The 25,795-nt window shown below is 40.1% G+C and overlaps 1 protein-coding gene across 7 annotated transcripts in view; it reads right to left on the bottom strand.

Annotated features, from left to right (window-relative positions):
* vit (vitrin) overlaps positions 1–25,795 on the bottom strand; it is a 103,847-nt gene that overhangs the window by 16,192 nt on the left and 61,860 nt on the right. For 4 of the 7 annotated variants that reach the window (XM_061960508.2, XM_061960551.2, XM_061960525.2 and 1 more), the window contains 9 exons: positions 24,788–24,862; positions 19,335–19,400; positions 18,941–19,003; positions 15,292–15,354; positions 15,106–15,153; positions 9,592–9,660; positions 7,088–7,235; positions 6,907–7,010; positions 6,046–6,272 (listed from right to left, as the gene is read on the bottom strand). In XM_061960508.2, the coding sequence (XP_061816492.1) occupies positions 6,046–6,272; positions 6,907–7,010; positions 7,088–7,235; positions 9,592–9,660; positions 15,106–15,153; positions 15,292–15,354; positions 18,941–19,003; positions 19,335–19,400; positions 24,788–24,862 (863 nt within the window). The remainder of the gene's footprint in view (positions 1–6,045; positions 6,273–6,906; positions 7,011–7,087; positions 7,236–9,591; positions 9,661–15,105; positions 15,154–15,291; positions 15,355–18,940; positions 19,004–19,334; positions 19,401–24,787; positions 24,863–25,795) is intronic. The other 3 variants (XM_061960517.2, XM_061960534.2, XM_061960543.2) reach the window with 3 other exon arrangements.

Here is a 25,795-nt window from a genome sequence, read left to right as displayed (position 1 = left end):
AGCACATAACCTGCATGCAAGCAGTCTTGAACCGTGCCACAGGTGCCACAGTTGATGCAGACCTGTTCAAACAGTTTCAGGCAGAGAGCAGCTATTGGAGGCAGGTGTTACAAAGAGTTGTTGCAGTCATTAAATTCCTTGCAGAAAGGGGCCTTGCATTTAGGGGTAAAAATGAATCGTTAGGGTCTCCTCTCAATGGGAACTACCTTGGTATTCTGGAGGTCCTGGCTGAATTTGATCCCTTTCTAAAGGATCACATCAGAAAGTTTGGGCAGATGGGTCGAGGTAATACCTCATATCTGTCCTCCACCATTTGTGAGGAATTCATTGAATTGATGGGTGCAAAAACCAAACAGGCTATAGCAGATGAACTGCAAGCATCCATCCATCCATCCATTTTCTACCGCTTATTCCCTTTGGGGTCGCGGCAAGCAAATACTACTCTATCATTGTGGATTCAACCCCAGATTTATCTCATGTGGACCAATTGACATTCATATTCCGTTTTGTTAGCAAAGAGGGCAGTGTTGTTGAACGCTTTGTGGGTTTTGAGCCCATTACTAGCCATACAGGTGAAAGTTTGGCTAACTGTGTCATGTCTGTGTTGGAAAATCTAGGGTTAGAGCTGTCAAATTGCAGGGGGCAGGCTTATGATAATGCCAGCAACATGTCAGGGAGGTATAATGGGTTGCAGGCTCACTTAAAGAAAAGCAACCCATTAATACACTATATTCCATGTGCAGCTCACTCTTTGAATTTGGTGGGAGTCAACAGCATTGACAGATGTGGAAATGAAGTCTCTAAGTATTTTGACTTGATTCAGTCTATTTACAACTTCACAACTGCATCCACACACCGATGGGACAGGGTATTTGGCAATTCCAACATAGATCTCACACTTAAAGCTTTATCCAACACGCGTTGGAGTTGCCGTGCAGAATCTACCAAAGCACTGTGGCAGAACTACAGTAAAATAAGAGCAGCACTACAGGGTATTTCCACTGATGACACAGAGAAACGAGACACACAAACTGAAGCTGACAGTCTAGTGCGGAAGCTGGATTCACTTGAGATGGCCTTCATGGCAGGCTTTTGGGACACTGTTCTGTCCAGATTTCAGGCCACAAGTCTGCAACTTCAAAAAGCAGACATGGACCTTGGTACAGCAGTTAGATTGCTGGAATCTCTGCGCACCTTTGTTCTCTCCCAAAGAGATCTATTTGATCATTTTGAGCAGAAAGCCTTAAACATGTTGGGTGGCACCCCATCTTACAGGGCTGAACGGACGAAGAAACGTAAAAAGTTTGCTGATGAATCAGCATCCCCAGATGTTGTGCTTGAGGGAAGGCAACTGTTTCAAATAGAGACATTTATTGCCTCTATTGATCAACTGAGTTCAAGCCTTAATCACCGTCTGGAGGCCTACAAACATCTGAACAATTTGTTCAGTGTCCTTTTCTCTTTGGATACAGAGTCCAATGCTTCAGTCCTTCACAAGGCCAAGATTCTCACTGAATCATACTCATCTGACCTCAATGAAAGTCTTGGACAGGAGCTTATACAGTTCAAATCTTTTATACAGCTCAACAACACTGATGAGGAGAGGACCCCTTCAGGACTGCTCAAAACAATAATACATTTTGGACTACAGCCTACGTTTCCTAATACATACATTGCGCTACAGATTTTTCTCACTCTACCGGTCAGTAACTGTGAGGGAGAACGCTCATTCTCTCTTTTGTCAAGAGTCAAAAATGAGTTGCGCACAAGAATGACTCAGAAAAGATTAAATGCGTTATCTCTAATGGCAATTGAGAGTGAGCTGACAAGAGAGTTGGACTTCAATGATGTGGTGGATGATTTTGCGAAATTGAAAGCACGAAAGAAACCCCTTGCTTAAAGGTGCACTGTGTAAGATTTTTAGGTTGTTATTTCCAGAATTCACCCATTCACTAATGTTAGGCTACCTGTTTTCATGAATACTTACCACCACCATAAAATTCTAAGTATCCATTATGACTGGGAGAATTGCACTTTCGCCATTTCTGGGAACTGTCTGTCACCTGGATTCTGAAGATAGGATTGACTTTAGGCAGAAGCTTGGTGCTTTCTCTGGCAAACTGAACCTCAAGCTTCATTCTCTGCAGCTTTGCATTCTTGTTCAGACTTTCATCGACAAGGAACTTTTCAACTTCCCCACTATCGTGAAGGGGCCACCAAAAGATTTCAGTGTGTCCAGCATGTCTAGTCTCTTCTTCTCCTGTCTTTGAGCCATCTCTTGTTTCTCGTCAGCCCAACTCTCGAATTTTGCCTTCATGATATTACTCCAGTTGAGTTCAACCTCTCTTTTTGCTTGTGCTGCTGCCTTGAAACCTCTGAAGCTCCTGGCTCTTCTGTAAAATTATTGACCTATTGACTGCGTTCAGTGTGCCCAACTTCTTCAGTCTGTAGTCCACCTTGCCACATTGTCTCTCCATCCCAATGTTGTGCACAGGGGTGCCATCAATGTTACTAGCCTGTTCACTGACAGGGTCCATTGGGAAGGTCTCCTCATCCATCCCATAGTCCATCCTCTGCCTGGCCAGGACAGTCTTCAGATGGGGCAGCATGAGATCTGTCAGCTGCTTCACTTCATCTAAGTATTCGGCAGCCACGTCTGACACTGAGTTCAGGACATGTCCAGTGCCTGTCCAGCCACTATAGCATTCTTGCTGTCTACATCCAGATCCACCATGAAACTCTGTAGCACTTGCTCCATCTTCATATCGGCCTCCGCCAACCGCATCACTTTATTCATGGCACTGCTGAAGCCCAGTGTAGTGTGGGTGCCACAAAAGATCTGCCCTGCTGGTTTTTCCAAGTTGTTCATCTCTGCCAACAGCTTTGAAAAGCCTTTGTTGTGCTCTGTGCTGTCAGTCATATGTGCATCTACAAGTTTATAAACATCCTCCACATTGACTCCTCTGACCGACGCCAGTATTTCGAACCCCATATCCACTTGCATTTCTATGTCCTCAGTGGTCTCTCGGTGAATGGGTAAGACAGGCAGAGGAAATGGGCTATCTTGACCTGCATGCAGCCCTTGTACCATGAACTGGCCTACACCTTTCTTTGTGGTGCTCTCCGATGCATGTGTTATCATTTTACCTTTCTCCTTCTCCTCCTCAAGCTTTCCCACAAAATAGATACAGACTTTGAGCCTCAATTTGCTGCACAGCTGCCGTTATGCCAAAGTGTTTTCCTAAGATATTATTTTATTTTTAATGATAGAAGGGAGGAAAAGGGGGCAAAAATCATGTCCAATTTAGTTTTTTGGGTGGGGTGGGGGGTTTATTTCATGATAGGTACCAACTTCCAATACATAATATCTCTCAAATGACCCAATGCACCATCACTGAAGTGGGCGTAATCATTTTCCAAAATTTTTATTTTTAGGCCATTTATCCCCTCCCCCTACCTGTGTCTGTGTGAAACCTGTGCTTGTCTGTGTGGTATACCTAATAGTGTGTGTGCAGTATGTGCACTCTTCTGTACAGTACAGTGTGCATGTCTGTTCACAGTATACAGTATTTCTTGCATAGTGCGTGCGTGTGTGTGCGCGTGCACGCGCGGGGTTGAGGGGCCAAGACCATGTCAGGCCCAGGGGGCCAAAATTTCTTAATCCGCCCCTGCAAATAAGCATATAAGGTCAACTTGTTTTTACACACTATGGGTTGCCCTGGGCAGAATACATTGACATGGCAACACATAGATGCTGAACTCTGATTGGACAAAAATGTACCAAAGACATTAAGGCTGCAACTAATGATTATTTTCATAGTGATTTTTTTTTTCTTCGATTTGTCGACTAGTCAAATGATTATTACTAATATTATTCTTAAAACCTCTCATAGTAAATTCAATCAAAAACAAATGTTTAACTTTATTACACAAAGGGCATGATTTACTAAGATCCAAATACCACACGCAAAACAGAGTGTGCAAACTCAAATTGCATCTAACTGGTGCACATCGCCTTTTTCAAATTACTTTTTTGTGTGTACTACACTGCTGTCACCATGGAAACACTCATTTGCTGCACATTCATGTTATTATACTTCTACCTGTGGCATTTTGTTATGTTTTCAAACATGCAGCAGTCATCTACTGTATGTAGCACTTTTCATTAGCATCTTAAAAGCAGTCCTGCAGTGCATCGACAACGAAACACATTGGGAGATGCTGGCAATAACTACGAGCGTCCGCTGGAATCCAGATGCAAGAAAATGTATGATCTTTTTTTTTTTTCATATAAATGAAAAATTAAACGTCATTAAAAAAAACGCCAGCAGAAAACGCATCCATTTAATTTGTTTTAATCAGCCCCTTATGTCATCCAGCAACTATAAAAATATAAAACGTTATTGCTGAATAGACAATAGGTCTAAAATGTTGTTAGTTTTGACAGTTCATACATATTGACAAGCAAACATAGAGCTGCAGCGTGATCACTTCTTTTCTTTATTTCTGGGCAACTGCCAGCTTGCGCGTCCTTTCTGGACAGTGGCCACAGAACAGTTTTAGTTCTGATAAATCACACAGCATGCGCTAAATAATAAATTTGCTTTTTGTCACCCTAGTATTGTGGGTATTCTGATAATTAGCATATATTCTGCACAATCATGAAGACGGACCTTATTTTTGCTCACAATCCATATATATATATATATATATATATATATATATATATATATATATATATATATATATATATATATATATATGTATTTATAACCGTAAGCTCAGTAGATCAGCTTTGTCTATGCTATTAAGTTTGAACACATTTTAATACACGCAAACCTTTAGTAAATCAAGCCCAAAGTACTGTATTTTGTGGTCTATAAGCCATTACTTTTCCCCCCACGCTTTGTCCCCTGCACCTTATAAATGGTGTGGCTAGTATATGGATTTTTCTTCGCTCACGGCCATAATGTTTTGTGTTCAACAAATATTTTTCATAGAACACCGACAGAGACACCAAAAGGGGTGTTATTGTTTGTGCTATGGCGCCATCTTTTGGACAAGTTCACTCACTACAGGTACTTGCGGGTTGAAAATGCACTTACGGTTTCGTGCCTTGAATCAGTAGTACAACCATCTATAGCGTTTCTGCTCGAAAAGATTCTTAACTCATCACTCCAAGTTTGTAAGTTTCACAAAATAAATAAAACAATTCATACTTACTAAATTGTCCCATTTGTGATGTCTGTAGGAGTGTTTTAATGCACATTTGTACATGCGTACATACGCTAACGTGTTCACAAGTGTCCGTGTTAGTATCATTACTTACAATGACACTCTTTTTGTATTGTTTTAGTTTCGTAAATTCACCAAAACGTCACCATGGAGTTATTGAGTCTGTCTAGTTGATTGGAGAGCGAGCTGACGATGACATCTGTTTTGTTTGATCAGCCGTTTTACGGTCTCGTGACAGGCACTGTTTATTTACATACTGTACCTGAATTGTTTCAAAACATTTACAAAATATTTCATACCAGTATATATCTGCGGCTAAAATGTAAATGTATTTTTCTTCTGAAATTTGGTGGGTGCAGCTCTATAGCCCGAAAAATACGGTATATAATAAAATAATAAATGAAGAATCAAAGTGCAAGATGTCCTGTAAGCATGAAATCCAGTGCTAAAAGTATTTTTAGGGTACCGTTAGGGTTATTTTGCTGCAAAAGTGTAAACACGAATATTCCTGGCGGTCAATCAATTAAAACATTTTCAACGGAGATGTTGATAATAACAAATCTTGATTACGTCGACTAATCATTGCAGCCTTAATAGACACATTGGAAGCAAATAAAGATAATAAACACAATTTCTGGAACAAATAATCAAATTTACAAAAAGTTGTAAATTAAGTCAGTACTTTTGATAATTAGGCCTGCAGAGAACCCACCAACTGAGTGAACCGGACCGCACTAGTGTTAACATTTGAACATAAACGCACAAGAGTTTGTTTTACCTAAACTGAACATGATCCTTAACCTGTCTTACCTTGTCTACAAAATTGGCCTCCACCAAGTTTTGCTTCTCGTTGTCGTCGGGACCCTCAATGGTGACAAAGAAGATGTTGATGCCGGACTCCCTCGCCATCCGGGACGCCTCTTCCACCTTGTCCGTGGGCCAGCCGTCCACCAGCACCACGGCCACGTTGGGAGCGCCTCCTCGGTTCCCGTTAGCGTCACTGAAGTAGAAGGTGTTGATGTAGGACAGGGCCTTCCCTGTTTCAACACAAGGGAGCAGCAACACAAAGGTAGACACACTGTTAAAGTTGTTTCCAAAAACAAACAGTAACAGAAGGGACTGAAATTAAAAATAACTATTTATTATTTTTACAGTTCATCAAATACTTGAGGTTTGGGGCCCCCGCCAAAGATTCCTGACCATTATGTGTGCACCTGCTATATGTGAGACATAAAAACTATAATCAGCATGCATATGTTTTATACAAGCACACACTTGTATGTTTATAAAGTGCATAGCTGCTGTTATCCTGCCATTTATGTCAAAGGCTGCATGCTAGTCTAAAAATGGCAGCTCTAACACGGTTGTATGATTAGAGGGTGCGCAAACACAAACAATGCTATTTGTATCAGTGGGCGACATTTAAAGGTTGGCATGTGGTAGCAGATGCATACTTTCACTCAAGACCATCCCTCTGTCTGAGCCCCAAACTTCTCCCCTCGTTGGCCTTTTCTTTCCCGGCCAAAGAAAAACACAGTTTACAGACACAGGACTGTAATTTAGCAAACAGCGTATTTAGCTCTAATTCTATCCTTGTATGTGAAAATGCGCCCCGACTCGTAAAGCAAACAATAACCCTTTCACACGTTGTGCGTAGCAGCTGGAACTCACCCACATTGGAGAGGCCTCCCTTCTGCACAATCTTAGCGACGCTCGTCTTCACGTCCCTGGAGGTAGAGTAGCTCTTCAGGCTGATCTCTGTCACGGGGTCGTCGCTGCACAGCACGGATGCCGTTTGGATTCGCTTTTCTCTCAAAATGTCTCTTTTCATAACAGGAGAGAAAGTACTAACCCGTATTGGATGACGCCCATCATGGGTCCAGCCACGCCAACGTTGATGACCTGAGCCACCTCGGCCAGGAAGTCCTTCTGGATCTTAAAACGCCGCTTCCCGATGCTCCAGCTGCCGTCCATCAGGAAGACCAAGTCCACCTTGCAGTCTAAGAGATGGAAATTCAGTTGCTGTGGTCGTCCAATCAAAAGTGAGGAGGGAGGAGGCTAACATGATTTTGTTTTGTGGATAAAAAGAACAAACTCTGGAATAGGGATGCCGATATTATCGGCCGATAAATGCGTTAAAATGTAATATCGGAAATTATCGGTATCGTTTTTTTAAATTATCGGTATCGTTTTTTTTTGTTTTTTTTATTAAATCAACATAAAAAAACACAAGATACACTTACAATTAGTGCACCAACCCAAAAAACCTCCCTCCCCCATTCACACTCATTCACACAAAAGGGTTGTTTCTTTCTGTTATTAATATTCTGGTTCCTACATTATATGTCAATATATATCAATACAGTCTGCAAGAGATACAGTCCGTAAGCACAGATGATTGTGCGTGCTGCTGGTCCACTAATAGTACTAACCTTTAACAGTTAATTTTACTCATTTTCATTCATTACTAGTTTCTATGTAACTGTTTTTATATTGTTTTAATTTATTTTTTATTCAAGAAAATGTTTTTAATTTATTTATCTTATTTTATAAATTTTTAAAAAAAGTACCTTATCTTCACCATACCTGGTTGTCCAAATTAGGCATAATAATGTGTTAATTCCACGACTGCATATATCGGTTGATATCGGTATCGGTAATTAAAGAGTTGGAGAATATCGGAATATCGGATATCGGCAAAAAGCCATTATCGGACATCCCTACTCTGGAATACATATTGGGCCTGATCTACTGAATGTTTGCGTGTATTAAAACCAAACTTGATAGGGCATTCAAAGCTGATCGACAGAAGATTGTGTCTCTTAAATGAGCAAAATCGAGAGCACAATCCATTTAGGGCCTGATCTACTGAAGGTTTGTGTGTATTAAAACACGTGCAAACTTGATAGCACACGCAAATTTGATTTACTAAACTTGTGTAAATTTAAGGAGTGTCTTTTAAGTGAGCAGAATAAGGAGCGCAATCCATTTAGCGTGTCTGTCTTCATGAATATTCAGACTATATGCTGATCATCAGAATGCCCACAATACTGGGAGGAGAAGATGCAAGTCATTCAGCACGCAAAGTGTGATCTGTCAAGGCTGATCACTGTTCTGCGAGCGCTGTTTTGCGTTTTTGCAGGTCTGAAAAGCATGTGCAAACTGACATGGCTGTGAGAAAGAAGGCGATCGCATTGCAAAGACAAACTGACTGTCAACATATTTGGACAGCCAGAAATAAACATACTAGACATATTGTCTATTCAGCAATATAATTTTATAACTGCTGGATGACTTAAGGGCTTGTTTAAAATAAATTACAATTATTCAATTTGGTGTCTGCTTGTAATTTTTTAATAGTATTTGTTTTTTATATATGTATATTTTATATGACCAAAACTTCATGCATTTTCTTGCACCTGGATCATTTCAGATGCACCACTGCGCCTTTCAGAGCACACCTTCAGCGTGCTAAAAATAGGTTCTGTTGTCTAGATTGCCTTTCAATACAGTCCAGAATTGGAGGCGCAGAAAATATATGTGTTCTGCATGTTCAACAACATGACGAAACACCATAAGATGAATGATGATATGTATGATGTTGTAAATGTGGCAGGAAATGAGTGTCTCCATGGTGACAGCCACGTAGTACATGCAAAATCGTCATTTAAATAGGGCGGTCTGCAGCACTTTTGCACTTGTCTTAGTATATCCCTAATAGTACACCCAATTTTATAGTTAGCTCACGCTATTTAACACTTGGTATTTGGCTCTTAGTAGCTCAGGTCCTTTGTTGTTTACTGGACAGCAACAATATGAGACATTAAGTACAGTAGTAGCTCGGTTTTAATAAGTAATCCTTAAACCCTTTTATAAGTAGACAAAAAACAAACTGTATAAACACCAATGTGATTTCCCCCATAAGAAATAATGTAGAGCTGATTAATCTGCTCCAGACACCCACAATATGAGTAGAAAACACTTTTGATAGAGAATCCAAGTTTTACAAGCAGAAAACAATGTGAAAGGTATATAAATGATAAATGAACATTCAACGTCACTTTCACTTTTATTGAATACAGGCGTCCCTCGCCAGGTTGGGCTTCAAAGTTTGCATATTTTTTTAAAGCAAACTCCACATATTTTTTAAACTCATACGTAAATTTTTGTCAAACGACATATTTTTCACTACTTTTTGTAATTCATGCTTGTGCAAATCAACTGCACGCTAACTGTAATGATGGAGAGTTTATACTAGTAAAACATAGCAGAAAGTATGCAAGTACAAATTATACAGAACAGAAGAAAACATATTGTAATACACATGTTGGTTGTTTTGAGTATTTTGTGCCTTACCTGAGTCTCCCCGTGGCACAGGTTCAGGTGCTCTTGTTGCAGCAGGTGCCTGCTCTCTTACGTTAAAGCCTGTAAATATATATATTTTTAAAAACACGAGATCTCATGCATTAATTTTTATAAAACAAGGAACCATATTTGGTCATTTCAACTGATGAATGAAAAAATCGAATCTAATACAACACAGTTTTATCCATATCACAAAATCAATAATAAATTATAAACAGTACAAATTAGGGGTTCTAAAAAAATCAACTCATCCATCCATTTTGTACCGCTTATCCCCTTTGGGGCCGCAGGCGGTGCCGGAGCCCATCCCAGCTACAATCAGGCGGAAGGCGGTGTACACCTTGGACAAGTCGCCACCGCACAGGGCCAAAACAGATAAACAGACAACATTCAAACACTAGGGCCAATTTAGTGTTGCCAATCAACCTATCCCCAGGTGCATGTCTTTGGAGGTGGGAGGAAGCCGGAGTACCTGGAGGGAACCCACGCAGTCACGGACGGGGAGAACATGCAAACTCCACACAGAAAGATCCCGAGCGCAGGATCAAACCCAGGACCTTTCGTATTGTGAGGCAGACGCACTAACCCCTCTTCCACCGTGCTGCCCTAAAATCGACTCACATCCAAAACATTTTTTTTAAGAATCAATTTTCAAAAGGATGTCTTGGAGTTCAAGTACCTCGGAGTCTTGTTCACGAGTGAGGGAAGAGTGAATCGTGAGATCGACAGGCGGATCGGTGCGGCGTCTTCAGTAATGCGGACGCTGTATCGGTCTGTTGTGGTGAAGAAGGAGCTGAGCCGGAAGGCAAAGCTCTCAATTTACCGGTCGATCTACGTTCCCATCCTCACCTATGGTCATGAGCTTTGGGTTATGACCGAAAGGACAAGATCACCTTTACAAGCGGCCGAAATGAGTTTCCTCCGCCGGGTGGCGGGGCTCTCCCTTAGAGATAGGGTGAGAAGCTCTGCCATCCGGGAGTAGCTCAAAGTAAAGCCGCTGCTCCTCCACATCGAGAGGAGCCAGATGAGGTGGTTCGGGCATCTGGTCAGGATGCCACCCGAACGCCTCCCTAGGGAGGTGTTTAGGGCACGTCCGACCGGTAAGAGGCCACGGGGAAGACCCAGGACACGTTGGGAAGACTATGTCTCCCGGCTGGCCTGGGAACGCCTCGGGGTCCCACAGGAAGAGCTGGACGAAGTGGCTGGGGAGAGGGAAGTCTGGGCTTCCCTGCTTAGGCTGCTGCCCCCGCGACCCGACCTCGGATAAGCGGAAGAAGATGGATGGATGGATGGTCTTTTAGGCCATCTCCGCGCTTAATCGCTGCACATATACATCATAGTAAAGTCAAGAAGAGCTCTTGTAACAAGTCACCTGTTTTGAAAATGTTTTATTTATTAATTTGCAACTAAATATATTGCAATAATCAGTTTGAATTGAGAATCAATTCTGAATCGAATCATTACCCCAGGAATTGGAATTGAATTGAATTGTGAGTTGTTGTAAGATTCCCACCCTTAGTAAATAGGTCTTATAAAGTGAAAAATAACAAAGAACATAAAGGCCTGGCAGCTTGACAGAAACATATTTAAACCTGCTCAAAGAACTTCTGCTATCTTAAAGATAATAATGCATACAGGTATTTGTTTTTTAGTTCTGAGGTTAAGAGAGGCTCTATAAACACTATTGTTAGAGAGAGGATAATATAACAACAACTGTTGGTGTGTCAACATTGTCGCATTCAGTACACGACACGTAGGAGATTGGTGGATTGATCCATAAATTGGTGGTGTCAATACCAAGGGTGGTATCAGTATCAGTATGACCCATACTAGAGTGATTAGGATCCAAAAGGAGGGCTTTGAGGGCAAAAAAGATTTAATTAAGAAATACATACTGTAGTACTTTTAAGTTATTGTGTTCTATTGATTTTGTGTTGCTGAAACGATTGCATATAATAAAATAAAACAAGGCAGTAGTTAAACTATTGTGCTGATATTGTTAAACTGTCAAAATCACTCACCATAAATAAATTGAAAGATTTACAGTTAATATATGTGATCGGTATTGGTATCAGTATCAGCCAATTTCACTCATGGATAATTGGTATCGCAATCGGCAGCATAAATCTCTGATCAGAACACCCCTAAAAATAAGTATGTATTACTATGATTCGTATTATCCACTGATTATAATACTACTGTGCATTAATCAGCTAAATGCATACCTTACACTATAAAGTAAAGGGAATTGTGACATATTTGTAGTGCATATTGATACGTATGATTTTAATACTCACATTGTGGCTACTTTTTATTAAATTTGTGGGCACTCTTTTGTAAAGAAAAAAAATAAGTCAATAGTACAATTTTTAGTGAATGTAAAAATACAAAGGCCTAATCTACTAAAGGTTTGTGTGTATTAAAACACGTTTAAACTTGAAAGCACACGCAAAGCTGATTCACTAAGCTTGTGCGCAGAGGATAGCGTCTCTTTTGTGAGCAGAATAAGGAGCACAGTCCATTTAGTGTGTCTGTTTTCATGAATATGCAGAGTATATGCTGATCATCAGAACGCCCACAATACTAGGGGGAGAATGGGCAAATATAATTATTCAGCACGTGCAATGTGATTTATCAACACTGATCACACAGGGCGGTATAGCTCGGCTGGTAGAGTGGCTGTGCCAGCAACTTGAGGGTTGCATGTTCGATCTCCGCTTCCGCCATCCTAGTCACTGCCGTTGTGTCCTTGGGCAAGACACTTTACCCACCTGCTCCCAGTGCCACCCACACTGGTTTAAATGTAACTTAGATATTGGGTTTCACTATGTAAAGCGCTTTGAGTCACCAGAGAAAAAGCGCTATATAAATATAATTCACTTCACTTCACTTCACGTCTTAATTCAATACGTCTGAAAAGTATGTGCAAACTGACAGGTATACACACAAAGACAGACGATGGACCGATTATCCTTCATCCAGGTGTGCGTGTCATAAGTAAAAAATATGATACATATTGTCTATTCAGCAATATCATGTTATCATTTTGGATAACTTAAAAGGCTGATTAAAACACATTCAGTTGATGCATTTTGGTGACGGCCGTTTTTCTTTTAAATTCTGTTAGTTTCTTCATCGAAGCTAATTATTTTAATAATATATCTCCTACTGGTAAAGACGACTATCAATAAATAGTTTTTTTTTACGTTTGGATCATTCCAGACGCATGTATGCGCTGCGGTTGTGACGGTCTACCGCCTCCCTGCAGAGCGTCAGACGCACTAAAATAGTTTCTGTTGTCTAAAGATTACGATTCTATATTGCAGAAAAGGTGGTGCATATTATAGATGTGTGCTGCTTGTTCAACAACATCGCACACATGTTGGAGAGCATAATAACGTGACACATAATGCCAGGAGTACGTGCACTGCAAAAACTGAAATCTCAGTAAGATTAAATATCTCAAATAAGGGTGATATTTGCTTATTTTCTGTCTGATAAGATAATTCTTCTCCCGAAGCAGATTTTATGTTAGAGTGTTTTACTTGTTTTAAGTGCTTTGGTCCTAAATTATCTCGGTAAGATATTACAGCTTGTTGCTGAGATTTTATAGAATAGAAAAGAATAGAATATATCTTTATTGTCATTGTACATTGTACAACGAAATCGTAAGCAAAACTAATTATGACCTATATTGAGTAAAACATGCTTGAAACTAGAATATCAACTGTTGCAAAGCTTGTGTCATCAACACTCACAAGTATAAAACTACTTTTTTAAAGTAATAATTTCTTATTTCAATCATGAAAAAAAAAATCATTCACACAATTGTGTCTCATAATTAGAACAGATGACAGCCAAATGGACTTTGCTGTTTTATTTTCAATGCAACAATAGAAAATACGTACTCATGTAGTAGTACAGTTGTTATTAGTGAGAATATACTTATTTTAAGGTATTTTTGGGTTAATTGAGGTTAGCTAATTTTACTTGTTTTGGAAAGTCTTGACAAGCCAAATTTTCTTGTTCTATTGGCAGATAATTTTGCTTCGTTCAAATAAAATACCCCTAATTTTTGTATTTTTTTTTTCTTGTTTTTGAACACTGACTTTTTGCAGTGTGCAAAAACCTTTTTTTAAATAGGGCGGTCTGCACCACTTTTCAATTGTACACGCACTCTTGGTGTCACGGTTGCGTCGCATGTTTATGCGGGGGTCGTTCTCCCACGATGCAGACGGGAAACTCCGTACGAAGCGTGCATGTAAGAATATGATTTATTTCTCATAAATCATACACGGAAATACAAGCAGACAGGAAACAAACAAAAGGTATGCGTGCCGATCGCACGCGGTAGCTAAGGTAACAACTTAGCACAGGAATCATGAATCAAGAATATACTGTACCAAAGTAGCCAGACCGAGTGTGGCGCACAACGTGAATAAGTAGCTCTCCGATTAGTGCCCGGCAGCAGGTGAGCGTGCAGAACACTAATCAGAGGCAGGTGAGACTAATCAGCACCCATGGAAACCAAAACACAAACCCAACTAAACAACATGATCCGGATAAAGGATCATAATAATAATAATAATAATAGATTTGATTTTATATCACGCTTTTCTATTGTTAGATACTCAAAGCGCTCACAGAGAAGTGGTAACCCATCATTCATTCACACCTGGTGGTGGTAAGCTACATTTGTAGCCACAGCTGCCCTGGGGTAGACTGACGGAAGTAAGGCTGCCAGTTTGCGCCTACGGCCCCTCCGACCACCACCTATCATTCATTCATCATTCATCATTCATTCACTAGTGTGAGCGGCACCGGGGGAAAGGGTGAAGTGTCCTGCCCAAGGACACAACGGCAGCGATTTGGATGTCAAGAGGCGGGGAGCGAACCTGCAACCCTCAGGTTTCTGGCTCGGCCGCTCTACCCACTACGCCATGCCGCCCCGGATCATGACACTTAGTAGATCACACACAACACGCCCACTAACAGCCCACACAATTTTATAGTTTACACTCCCTTCGGGAGTCTAATAGTAACAAAACCAAATCCTATTTAGGGCCGCAAAAGGCCTCGGGCCACACTGTTGACCCATCACTAGTTCCTAGTAAACTTGAAGTCACAGATGCCTTGTAACAGATGGCCACTATCTCTTTCATCAAAGAATGTAAATATGATGATCAGACAGAGAAATAAAAGTCAGAATAACAAACAAAAACTATTTTGTGAAGCAATGTCCCACAAACACAGCTGCTGTCCGCTTTCCACTCCACTCCACTCAGGGTAAACATGATAGCTAACGGGCCAGCTGTTCCCCCGGAGCCTCCATGCTGTTTGACATGATCTCAACATCCCTTCAATTACAGGCTGCCCACAAAGCCAGATGCTTTACCCGGGATAACCTTAGCTTGCTCTGTTTTTAGGAGTCTGTGCCTGGTCGACTTACTTGTTTCAGATCCGTCGCGAGGTGGAGCTTAAAAAAACCATTGCTGAAGATCTCACCTGATTCGTAAGGGTTTGCATCTGGTCTCCAGGCATCCACTGTCTCCACTGCACAGATGATAGCAGACAAGTCACTAGCAGCGATACTTACTCAGCACACTTGGCATGAAGGTCTGACATGTCCAATGAGCTTCATGGACAGCTGGATACAAGCAGGTGTTTGCAGCCATGTTGACTACAGCTCACCTCTTGTGTGGGTTGTATCCAGCGGCGCATGGCGGTTGCCCTCCAAGTCAGTGGATCGGGACACTAAGAAGAACACATGCTAAGTCATCACGCTGCTGGGAAGAGTCGGCCCACTCCCACTGACTCCGGCTCGCATCTGCTGGGGTCTTAGTGGTGCATGCTGGGAAGGAATTTCCTTTCTTTTCAGATTTATTTTGTGGGCTTCATCAAAGAGATGGAGCTACAGCCTGTAATCGGTCAGAGAGGGCTGTTTGGGCCTTGCCAATGGGCCAGAACTGAGCCAATAAACAAACGAAATGGGTTTGCCCTCAAAGCACTTAAGGGGGCGGTTGGACATGTCGGAAGATGGAATTATCTGCTTACATGCTAAGTGAGCAATAACTAGAACTTTGGAATACTAAAGCCACATGATGACATGTTAAATAAGTTAAGTGTTTCTTTGGTATTATTAAAAGTGACATATTATTATTGTTACGCTACACCAGAGCCTTTCAAGTGGCGACCCATACTGATGATACCATACTGGCCCCCGAGTTCAGTTTAAAACTTGGGAGACAAATATATTTTCAGCAAATTCCTAAAAACAGTAGAGTGCTCCTATTGTATAGAGCAGGGGTCAGCAACCCTCGGCTCCGGAGCCGCATGCGGCTCTTTGATCACTCTGATGCGGCTCAGCTGCATACTTACCGCCCCTCCTGATTTTGCTGGGAGACTTCTGGATTTCATTGCCTCTCCCAGAAATCTCCCGGGGAAAATATTCTCAGATTTTCACCCTAACAAGTACAATAAGTGCGTGCTGTGGTGGTACAGCATTTATCCGCACCTTAACACAACATAAACACAACAGAACAAATACCCAGAATCCCATGCAGCCCTAACTCTTCCGGGCTACATTATACACCCCCGCTACCACCAAACCCCGCCCACCCCAGACTTGCCCCCCCCGTGCGTCGGTTGAGGTGGGCGGGGTTTGGTAGTAGGAGGGGTGTATAATGTAGCCCGGAAGAGTTAGGGCTGCAAAGGATTCTGGGTATTTGTTCTGTTGTGTTTATGTTGTGTTAAGGTGCGGATGTTCTCCCGAAATGTGTTTGTCCTTCTTGTTTGGTGTGGGTTCAAAGTGTGGCGCATTATTAGTAAGAGTGTTAAAGTTGTTTTTTATGGCCACCGTCAGTGTGACCTGTGTGGCTGTTAACCAAGTAAGCCTTGCTGTCACTTGTGTGAGTTAGCAGAAGCCTCATATATCCTGTGGCTGGGCCGGCACGTTGCTTGTCCAGGTTGTAGAGGGCGTTAAATGCCGTGCCATCACGGCACGCTCGAGAGAATAGTTGCCCTGAAATTATTCGTAGTCTACCGGAAAATCGTGAGGATTGGCAAGTATGACACTGTCAAACGCCATTCATATAAAACTCGCGGGCCGCAGTAACATTAAATTTTCATATTAAGGTGCGGACCGCGTGTCTGAGACCCCTGGTTTATACATAGCACAAAGCAAAAAAAAAAACCATTGTATGCAGTGTTATTTCATTTTAAATTTCAACAGAGGTTTGTGGCTCCCATTGTCTTCTTTAATTTGTCAAACTGGTCAAAATGGCTCTTTGAGTGGTAAAGGTTGCCGACCCCTGGTATAGAGGAACTTGCACCACTGTCAACACACTGGCACATAGGCGCCGATCCCGTGGGTGCTTCAGGGCCCGAGCACCCACGGACAATGCCGAGCACCCACGTGGGATTGATGGCAAATTATTTCTCACCACCAAGCAAAAACCGCGCATGCTCAGAAAAGTAGCGTCAGATTTACCGACCGTCCGAGCACCCACTGGCAGAAATGTAGATCGGCGCCTATGCACTGGCAGATCCGTGCATTGACATTTTAACCTTGCTAGCAAACATAGAACACTGGTGTCCAAACTTGTGACTTACATAACTGAGGCGTTCCCCAAGTCATTCCTTTAAAGGGCAACTGCATTGTATTTTCAGAATTTTGCCTATCGTGCACAATCCTTATGAGAGACAAAGGATTGTTTTTTGGTTTTTTTGCATTCTAATTTGTAAAAATCGGCTTATTCTAGGTGGCTATCAACGCAGCTAATAGGAGCAATCAATTCTACCTCTAAGTCACTTTAAAAATGCATTCATAAACCGTCCGTAACCTGTATAATAACCAAGCTGTAGCTATATTGTTATTGTAAGAGCGAACACTGAGAAACTATTTTTCTAGCGTAGTGACACATTGGCATGCTTCGGTATCAGCCGTAAAAGCTACGGAAAGAGATAAGCTAGCTTCTACGTCAACACTAAACGTGTTTGAGTGTGTAATGCACAACACTGCGATAGAACACCAATCTGTACTGACTGAAAAACATGCACAATCATATCTGTAAAGTATTAGTAAAGTACACAGCTAGCCAGACAGCGTATGCTGTCTGTCATGATACACACATGATGTGCTGCGTGTATCATGATCAATATATATATACTCGATGGGACAGTTGTGCGTTTGGTGCAGCTGGCCGGGGCAATTTTTTTTCGGGTTATTTGGGTAAACACTCCATTAATATTTAAATAACAAGGCTTCAAATTCCACATTCTGCAGCTTCAAGTCACTTTCACCTCACTCTCTCAACTTCCGTCTGCTCTAACGTCTCACTCTTCCTTCGTGCTGGCTTCTAGAAGCAGCAGTACACCCTCCCTATTTTCAGCTTCAAAAAGATAAGGTTGTGGGGAATGCTGTTGTCATCCCGAGTAGCTCAACATCTACTTCCATTCCCATCTGCAGCGCTAAGTATTCTAGGTAATGTGATATAAAAAGATTTAGCAACACACGTCATAGTTTACTAGTTCATATGTATTTATATTTTCATTTAACCTTTATTTATATAGGGTAAGGAAATTAAGAACAGTTTTTCATTTGCAATGTTGACCTAGCAAAAAGATAGCCTTTGCATGACAGGATGTTGAAGTGTGATGATAATCTCTCATCGTCTCTCATTTACAAACAGAAATATACCAATATACTACGGATCTCTGTCAACACTTCACAAATGCTCTTAATGTGCGGGGGTAAATGTTAACGGTGTGGTATCAAACGAGTAAAACATCAATACATTTTTTTTTCCAGTTTTTGTTGAAATCTTGCACTTTTTAAAGTTAATGTTACAAACGCTTAAAACATCAATACCATATTCAGAAAAATTCACATGTAAGATCAACGTCTATAACAAAAAATAAGCCTCAACCTATCCCAACCTTTGCCGCAACTTTCTAAAAAAAAGCTGGCGCAAATTCAGGCTTGTTAGGTTGCAACAATCACAAAATAGGCCAACAAAATTCTGGAGGGACTGCATTCCGCAAATGGATCAAAGTCCAATTATAGTGTAGCTTGTTTACCAGATAAGGGCACTTTTAATTTCCCTTTTACCAACCCTTTAACCGAAGGGAAAGAGATCAAGCATCCCGTAAAGTGTTTTTATAGATACATGGCATGTTGTCAATAAAACTGGGAGTATGAAAAGAAACAAATGTGATCTTAAAAAAGGTGATGTCATGTTTTGTTTTTACAATTACAGGCGCCTACTCTTGTGAAAAGAGCACACAAAACCGACCCCCAAGACTTGTTAGTTCCTTGTAAATAGAAGAGAAAAACACTTACGGTATGATCCAAAGTTATAATACCAGCGCTCAAAGTCTGATATATCGGGCCTGTGATCCTGAGCTAGAGGAGGATGGTTTGACACCTGTTAGTTTTCCAACATTGAACTTCGGAGGGTAAGCAGTAAGCATGCGTTTCCACGGTTGCAATTGGTCATGTTTGCCACACAATCCCAGACCAGTGAAAACGACGGCATGGTGCAGAACGATCACCTGGCATGCTCAAAGCGTAGCCTTACGTAGCGTTGTCTCTTCCACACGTGACCATCAACACCACACCCACTCAACACATCCGCGCTCTGTATCAGTCACATGACCATGCATGATGCCTTTTGCACATGCAGCATGCAGCATGCAGCGATACGAGCGCGTTGCTGACACCTCGCCAGACTTACCTGTCACATCTGGTGTGTCCGAGTCACTCCAACCGTATCCTGAGTCTGGAGCTGTATAAATAACATCTGAACATAAGGCAAAGTTCTAGTTAAAGCCTCCAGAAATTAACCGAATGGAGGAAAGGCAACAATTGTAAGTGAGAGTAGATATATATTTTATACACAGGACGGTAGGTCGGGGATTCATATGACCCCATTTGTCGCGGTTTACCTGACACATGAAACGTGACATAAATGGGGCACATACTATCCTCGTTAACCACCAGATAGATAGATAGATAGTACTTTATATTGATTCCTTCAGGAGAGTTCCCTCAGGAGATGGCAATAGAGAGTTGAATATCTTGAATTGTGTTTTGTGGCAAATTTAAACTTTGACCACAGCGTCAGTTGCTATGTAGAGTGGTGCTTTCCATAATTTTCAGCAGACTGCATTGCAAAATGACTACCCCCCCGACCCCCTTCCTCTCACGCGAGATCCACCCAGGAACCATATGAATGCCTTGTCTACTGTATATGTATAAATGTGAGGAAAAAGTAGTGAGGAAAACCTTTTGGTCAGTTGATTTGTCAATCATTAGTAGTAACCTCCAACATCAAAACTATTATTATGAACACACACTCCCAGATGGGCGGATGTTGTCACAAATCCACATTTTCTTCTTTTGCCGATTTGTGTTTTAATACTTCTGCTCATGCAGGGATATCCTAACTTTTACAACCAAGATTTTTTTTCTTTTTTTTTCTGCAATTAAAACACTTCTGTGTGGTCTACATAACATGGAATGGTGGATAAATAATTTTGGGACTTGTGGGGTTCAATCAATCAATCAATCAATGTTTATTTATATAGCCCTAAATCACAAGTGTCTCAAAGGGCTGCACAAGCCACAACGACATCCTCGGTACAAAGCCCACATAAGGGCAAGGAAAAACTCACCCCAGTGGGACGTCGATGTGAATGACTATGAGAAACCTTGGAGAGGACCGCATATATGGGTAACCCCCCCCCCCCTTTAGGGGTTCACAAATACACAAAAACAGTTGGTTTTGCATAATATGACCACTTTAAGCATTATATCCTGCCCTCTTTTAGATTTTTGCACGTAACTACTGTATGCACATCAGTGACGTGCAGTCAGGGGAGGCAGGTGAGGCAGGGCCTCACGTGCCATCATGGAAAGAAAAAAAATGTAAAAAGAAAATTAATGAATTAAATTGTTATATGTATCCAGTGATTATACTATAAAGTTATTTTCCATTTAACTTCACCAGTTTTAGATTATTTTTATTCAAAATCGCTGAATTTTCACATTTGCCGTTCAAATACTGAGAAGAGACTTGCGGTGATCAGCAGCCAGTTGAGCCTCACTATGGATTGCGCAATGACTCGGCTAACTGCTGGCCTGCTGTGCAGTGAGATCGTATTGCTATATGAATTATATCATACATTTCCATAGTTTAGTTAGCTGAGGTATATAATGTACAGTGTATTTTGTCAACAACTGTATGTGTGTAACGTATTTCTTGTGCTGAGCAATCATAAAACGGCTGCGAAGACGCACTGGCTGAGGCTCGCAGTGATCCCGCCTCATGGTGATAGAGGGCGCTAGTGATCCCAGGGATCATTTTTGCGACTACTACGGCTGCAGAATAAGTCACAACAAGCAGCAACAGTTAGCGATCGTTTATTTTTTCCTCTCGCCTGGACTTTTAACATGGAGGATTACATATCTAAAATAAAACAGTTTTCTAAACTGGACTTTCAATCGAAGCAGGAGGTAATAATTAAAAGAAGATATCCATCGAGACAGAGAGACTTTTAAAACTGAAGAAAGATAAGGAAGACTTCTATAAACAAGTTATCGATGCTTTTGTTCAAAAGGAGCTGCACATGGACTTCATTTATAAGTAAAGGTAAGACCATAATAACGTTTTTTTTTATTAAATGTGCTTTTTTGTGTGCTACAGTTTGTATGTGTAAAGTTAAAGTTAAGTTAAAGTACCAATGATTGTCACACATACAAGGTGTGGTGAAATTTTGTCCTCTGCATTTGACCCATCCCCTTGCTCACCCCCTGGGAGGTGAGGGGAGCAGTGGGCAGCAGCGGCGCCGCACCCGGGAATCATTTTTGGTGATTTAACCCCCAATTCCAACCCTTGATGCTGAGTGCCAAGCAGAGAAGAATGCTGGTATGAGCTTTTAAACATAACCCGTTAACTGCTGCCAATCAAATGGTGAATAAGATACTCTTTCAATAAGATACTCTTTCAATCAAATGGTGAATAAGATACTCTTTAGGGTTCATATGTTTGTAAATCTGACTGTGATGAAGAATACTGTAACACACACACATTAGCTTTGTGTGTAGTCGGCTAATGAGCGTGATTTAGCAAAGTTTAACTACTAATGTTAGCTATCATTGAATGTATATTGTATCATTACAACATCACTCCAAAATGTTAGTTGCTTCTCTTGGACTTGCACACGCTCCGTGTGTGTGTACGAGACAGCTTTGTATTGTATTCAATATAATTAGGAAGTACATAAAAACATATACACTTAAAAATATATATATAAACCACTAATGGTAACATAAACTAGCCGGTGGTGTTCTAGTTATAATTATTGGTTTAGAAAAGTTGCAAACAGCACCTTGAAAGAAGCTAAAACCAATCCATTGTAGGTTGTAGGTTTTGTTGTGTGTTATGTTAAGCGATATGAATTTAAAATCCTCCCTAGCAAATTAGCGTAATATCTAAGCATAGACCGCATTAATAATGAATTTATTTTATATAATAACTTCCCTAAGGCCAGTAAAAAACAAGCTTAAAATAGTCAGAAAATATAGTTTTATGTTTATGGTTTTGTCTTTACAGTATACAGCAAACTACCAATTTAAGTAGAAATCAGTCGATGAATTAATAAATCAGCATGCGGTTGAAATGTAGACTTTCAATTTTAGTTTAAGAGCATTTAGGAATTAAAGCTACAGGTGCAGTATAGCAGTAAGTGTGAAAGTCTAATCATCATTTTAACACTTGGATGAAAATAATTTGCAGTAAATGAAGCCAATGGACATCATTAAGTTATGAGTATTAATATTTACAGGTAAAGTATGTCAGTTGGATAACGGAAAATGGAATGGATGTTATCTACATATACATAATATACCTGAATCTGTACCATATTTCCGGATTATAAGGCGCACCCACAAAATTTTAGAAGAAAAAACTTAGTTTTTTTCATATATTAGCCGCACCCGACTATAAGCCTTGTAAAATGAGATATTTACATAGAACGATTTTGTAAATGTTTATTTACATACCTTAATTGTTTCCAAACAGCGCCTGTAACACGGCATTAAAATGGGTGATCAAACAAAACAGAAAAGTCATTGATGACTTTATTCATCCTTTATGAGATGAATAAGATTTTCTCCTTTTTTAAGGTTCAAAATGTTTATTCCCTGTACTTTGTAAACACTTTGAATTTGAACAGTTTCTTAAAGTAGATAATTTTAGTACATTGTTTGATTTATTTGCTTAATCCATTCCATAGTTTAGCCGTTAGCAAAGAAAATCAATTTATTAGCCGCACCTTTGTATAAGCCCCTGGCTTCAAAGCTTGGGAAAAAAGAAACGCCTTAAGGAGCGGTAATTCCTAAATGGTAAATACCGTATTTTTGTCAAGTTTCTTAAATTCCTTAACATGCTGATTTGTTTATTTCAAATGCATTGTGCTTGTGTACCAAGATGTATACTGTAAAGGCAAAATCGTGAAAAAATGTCACTAGCTGGGATTACCACAACAACATTAAAAGCAAAACAAAAAATAATGTTATTTACAGTACCACTCAACTATACGGACATGCTTACTTACTGCTATAATTGAGTGTATTTCTATATTCTACTTAATTGACATGCACCTGAGGTTTACCAATGTTTCTTAACAAAGAACAAAAGAAAAGCGGAGGAATCCGAGCTACGTTGTAGTTGTGGCTTTAAAAAACTTTGCAAAAAATGTCAGTAAACAGGAATTAAAACATTGTCATTATAACAATGTCAAAGAGAAAAGATGATTGTGTGAATGCAGGAAATTGAACATTCACAAAAGTTTGTAATTGCTTGTGGGTCACTGGGTGCAGTCACATCAACTTATATATATCAATATGATATTAATACATATGCATATATTAATAAATATACAAATACAAATGTGATATACAAATAAATAAATAATTTGTATAAATAAACGCGTATTTGTAAATATATCTTTTAGATTTGAAAATATATACAAATAAAATGTATAAATATAAAAATGTGAAATACAAATAAATCAAGAATTTGTATAAATAAACGTGTATTTGTAAATATATTTTTGAAATTTGAATTTAAATATGCTTGATTTTGTATTTTTATTTTTATTGAATTCGCATATGTGGATCGCTTTTTTGCTTTTGTGTCGATGAAACATTCCTCCCACAAACCAGGCGCACAAATACATGTGACCTACACACTCCCCTGAACAACCAGCAGAGGGCACTGCAGCCAGAGCGTGCAGACATGGTCAGACACTGGTGAGCCAATCAGAGGCACACTAGGGAGGGTCATATTACGTCATGACTTTTGGGATGATTTGACACACAATGCACTGATAAGAGATCAGTATCTACATCGGGACAAGGTCCTTAAACGGCATTGATACAATAAAATAAGCAGCTAGCACGGTCTTTCAGATTAACTGGATGAATTAGCATTAGCTAAAACAACGCTAATGTTAGCTAGCTCAGGCCCGTTGTGCGTTCTCTCTGTAAAGACATGGATTGTTTTTGTGCAGAGAACTTCGGGCATTTTGCATATAATGCATATAATGCTCTGTGACCCAGACCACTCTGTAGGAGGAATGTTTCATCGACACAAAAGCAAAAAAGCGATCCACTTATGCAAATTCAATACAAAATACAAATACAAATCAAGCATATTTATATTCAAATCTCAAAAATATATTTACAAATACACGTTTATGTGTACAAATTCTTGATTTATTTGTATGTCACATTTTTATGTTTATACATTTTATTTGTATATATTTTCAAATCTCAAAAATATGTTTACAAATACGCGTTTATTTATACAAATTATTTATTTATTTGTATATCACATTTGTAAATGTATTTGTATATTTATTAATACATGCATATGTATTAACATCATATTGATATATAAGGTGATGTGAGACAATTCTACTTCCATAATTTTGCATCTTATGTAATAATAAATGGTGATTTAATATTAAAAAAAACTACTACTAACATGCAGATGACATGCACATTCAACCATGTCATACAGAAGGAAGGATAGTTTAAACATATAACAGACACTTTCCCCCCAAAATATACAGTACTGTCCTCCACCTGCACAAACATGTATGACTGTATATGTATTGGTACCTGATGATCGTCTGGCTCCAGGGAACCACTCAGGACGAGGAAAGGACGGAGTGCCCCAGTCCCTCCTAGGAAAAACTGCGCAGGAGAAGATTAGAAAGCATGAGGGAGAGCATACTTGTGACCTCAACTGGAGCTGCAGCGTCATTAGTGGGGTATGCACAAGATGTTCAGCCTTGAGTCAAGGCAGCAAACACACTATAGTAACTCAGCTCAACAGCTGAGCCACTAGAGTTGTTTGCGCTGTACTAGACAGAAGAAGGCCAAAGTATCTGTTATCTATACTGCAACCATCACTTTCTCATCTGCATGCTGTTCAGCTGTCTTACATTACCATCTGTTTGGTTTTTGTTGCTCTTTTGCCATTGCTACGTGTTTTGCTTTCAGATTTGAACAAGTTGGGCCTCATGCCACAGGTGAGCGAGTCAAGGCACCTGTACGTCCCATGGATCTGACACCGAGTCAGTCTTTTGAACAGCTCTTTGAAAAGGAACAGTTCATCAACATCCGACTCCCTTAAAAGATCTTAATCACCTGTCTACCTCATGCCATGCAGAAATAATGCAATAAAAAAAATCATTAATTTTGGTACAGTAAACAAGTTTTTGTAAGGACTCTGTCTATTGGCTATTTGTTATGCTTTAGGTCAGTAGCAATTATTTGCTCGTTGGAGAAGCGAATGTCACACAAAACATTTGGTCTAGCAATAGCTTAAAGCTCGAGATTGACACAACTTTGTATTCCAACTGCTGGACGGAAGAAAGTGGGTGTGAACGACAGTGCTCAAAAGAAAAAGTAGATGATTTCCATTGAATTAAAGAAAGAAATCATCAACATCATGACCGAGCATGGCCAGGGAGTTTGGGCATATCACTGCTGGTCTGCACAATAGCGAAGCAGAATGAGTTGATACTAGAAATGTGACGTTTGTGAATGAGTCAAGTCTTTTGAACAGCTCTTATAACCCTTGTGCACTGCTAGAGCCCAAACTAGGCATTACACGTGTTCCTT

Source organism: Nerophis lumbriciformis, linkage group LG02, assembly GCF_033978685.3.
Source record: "Nerophis lumbriciformis linkage group LG02, RoL_Nlum_v2.1, whole genome shotgun sequence".
Lineage (NCBI taxonomy): Eukaryota > Metazoa > Chordata > Actinopteri > Syngnathiformes > Syngnathidae > Nerophis > Nerophis lumbriciformis.
Note: the sequence above shows the minus strand (reverse complement) of the source record. Positions and strands in the feature narration are given on the sequence as shown.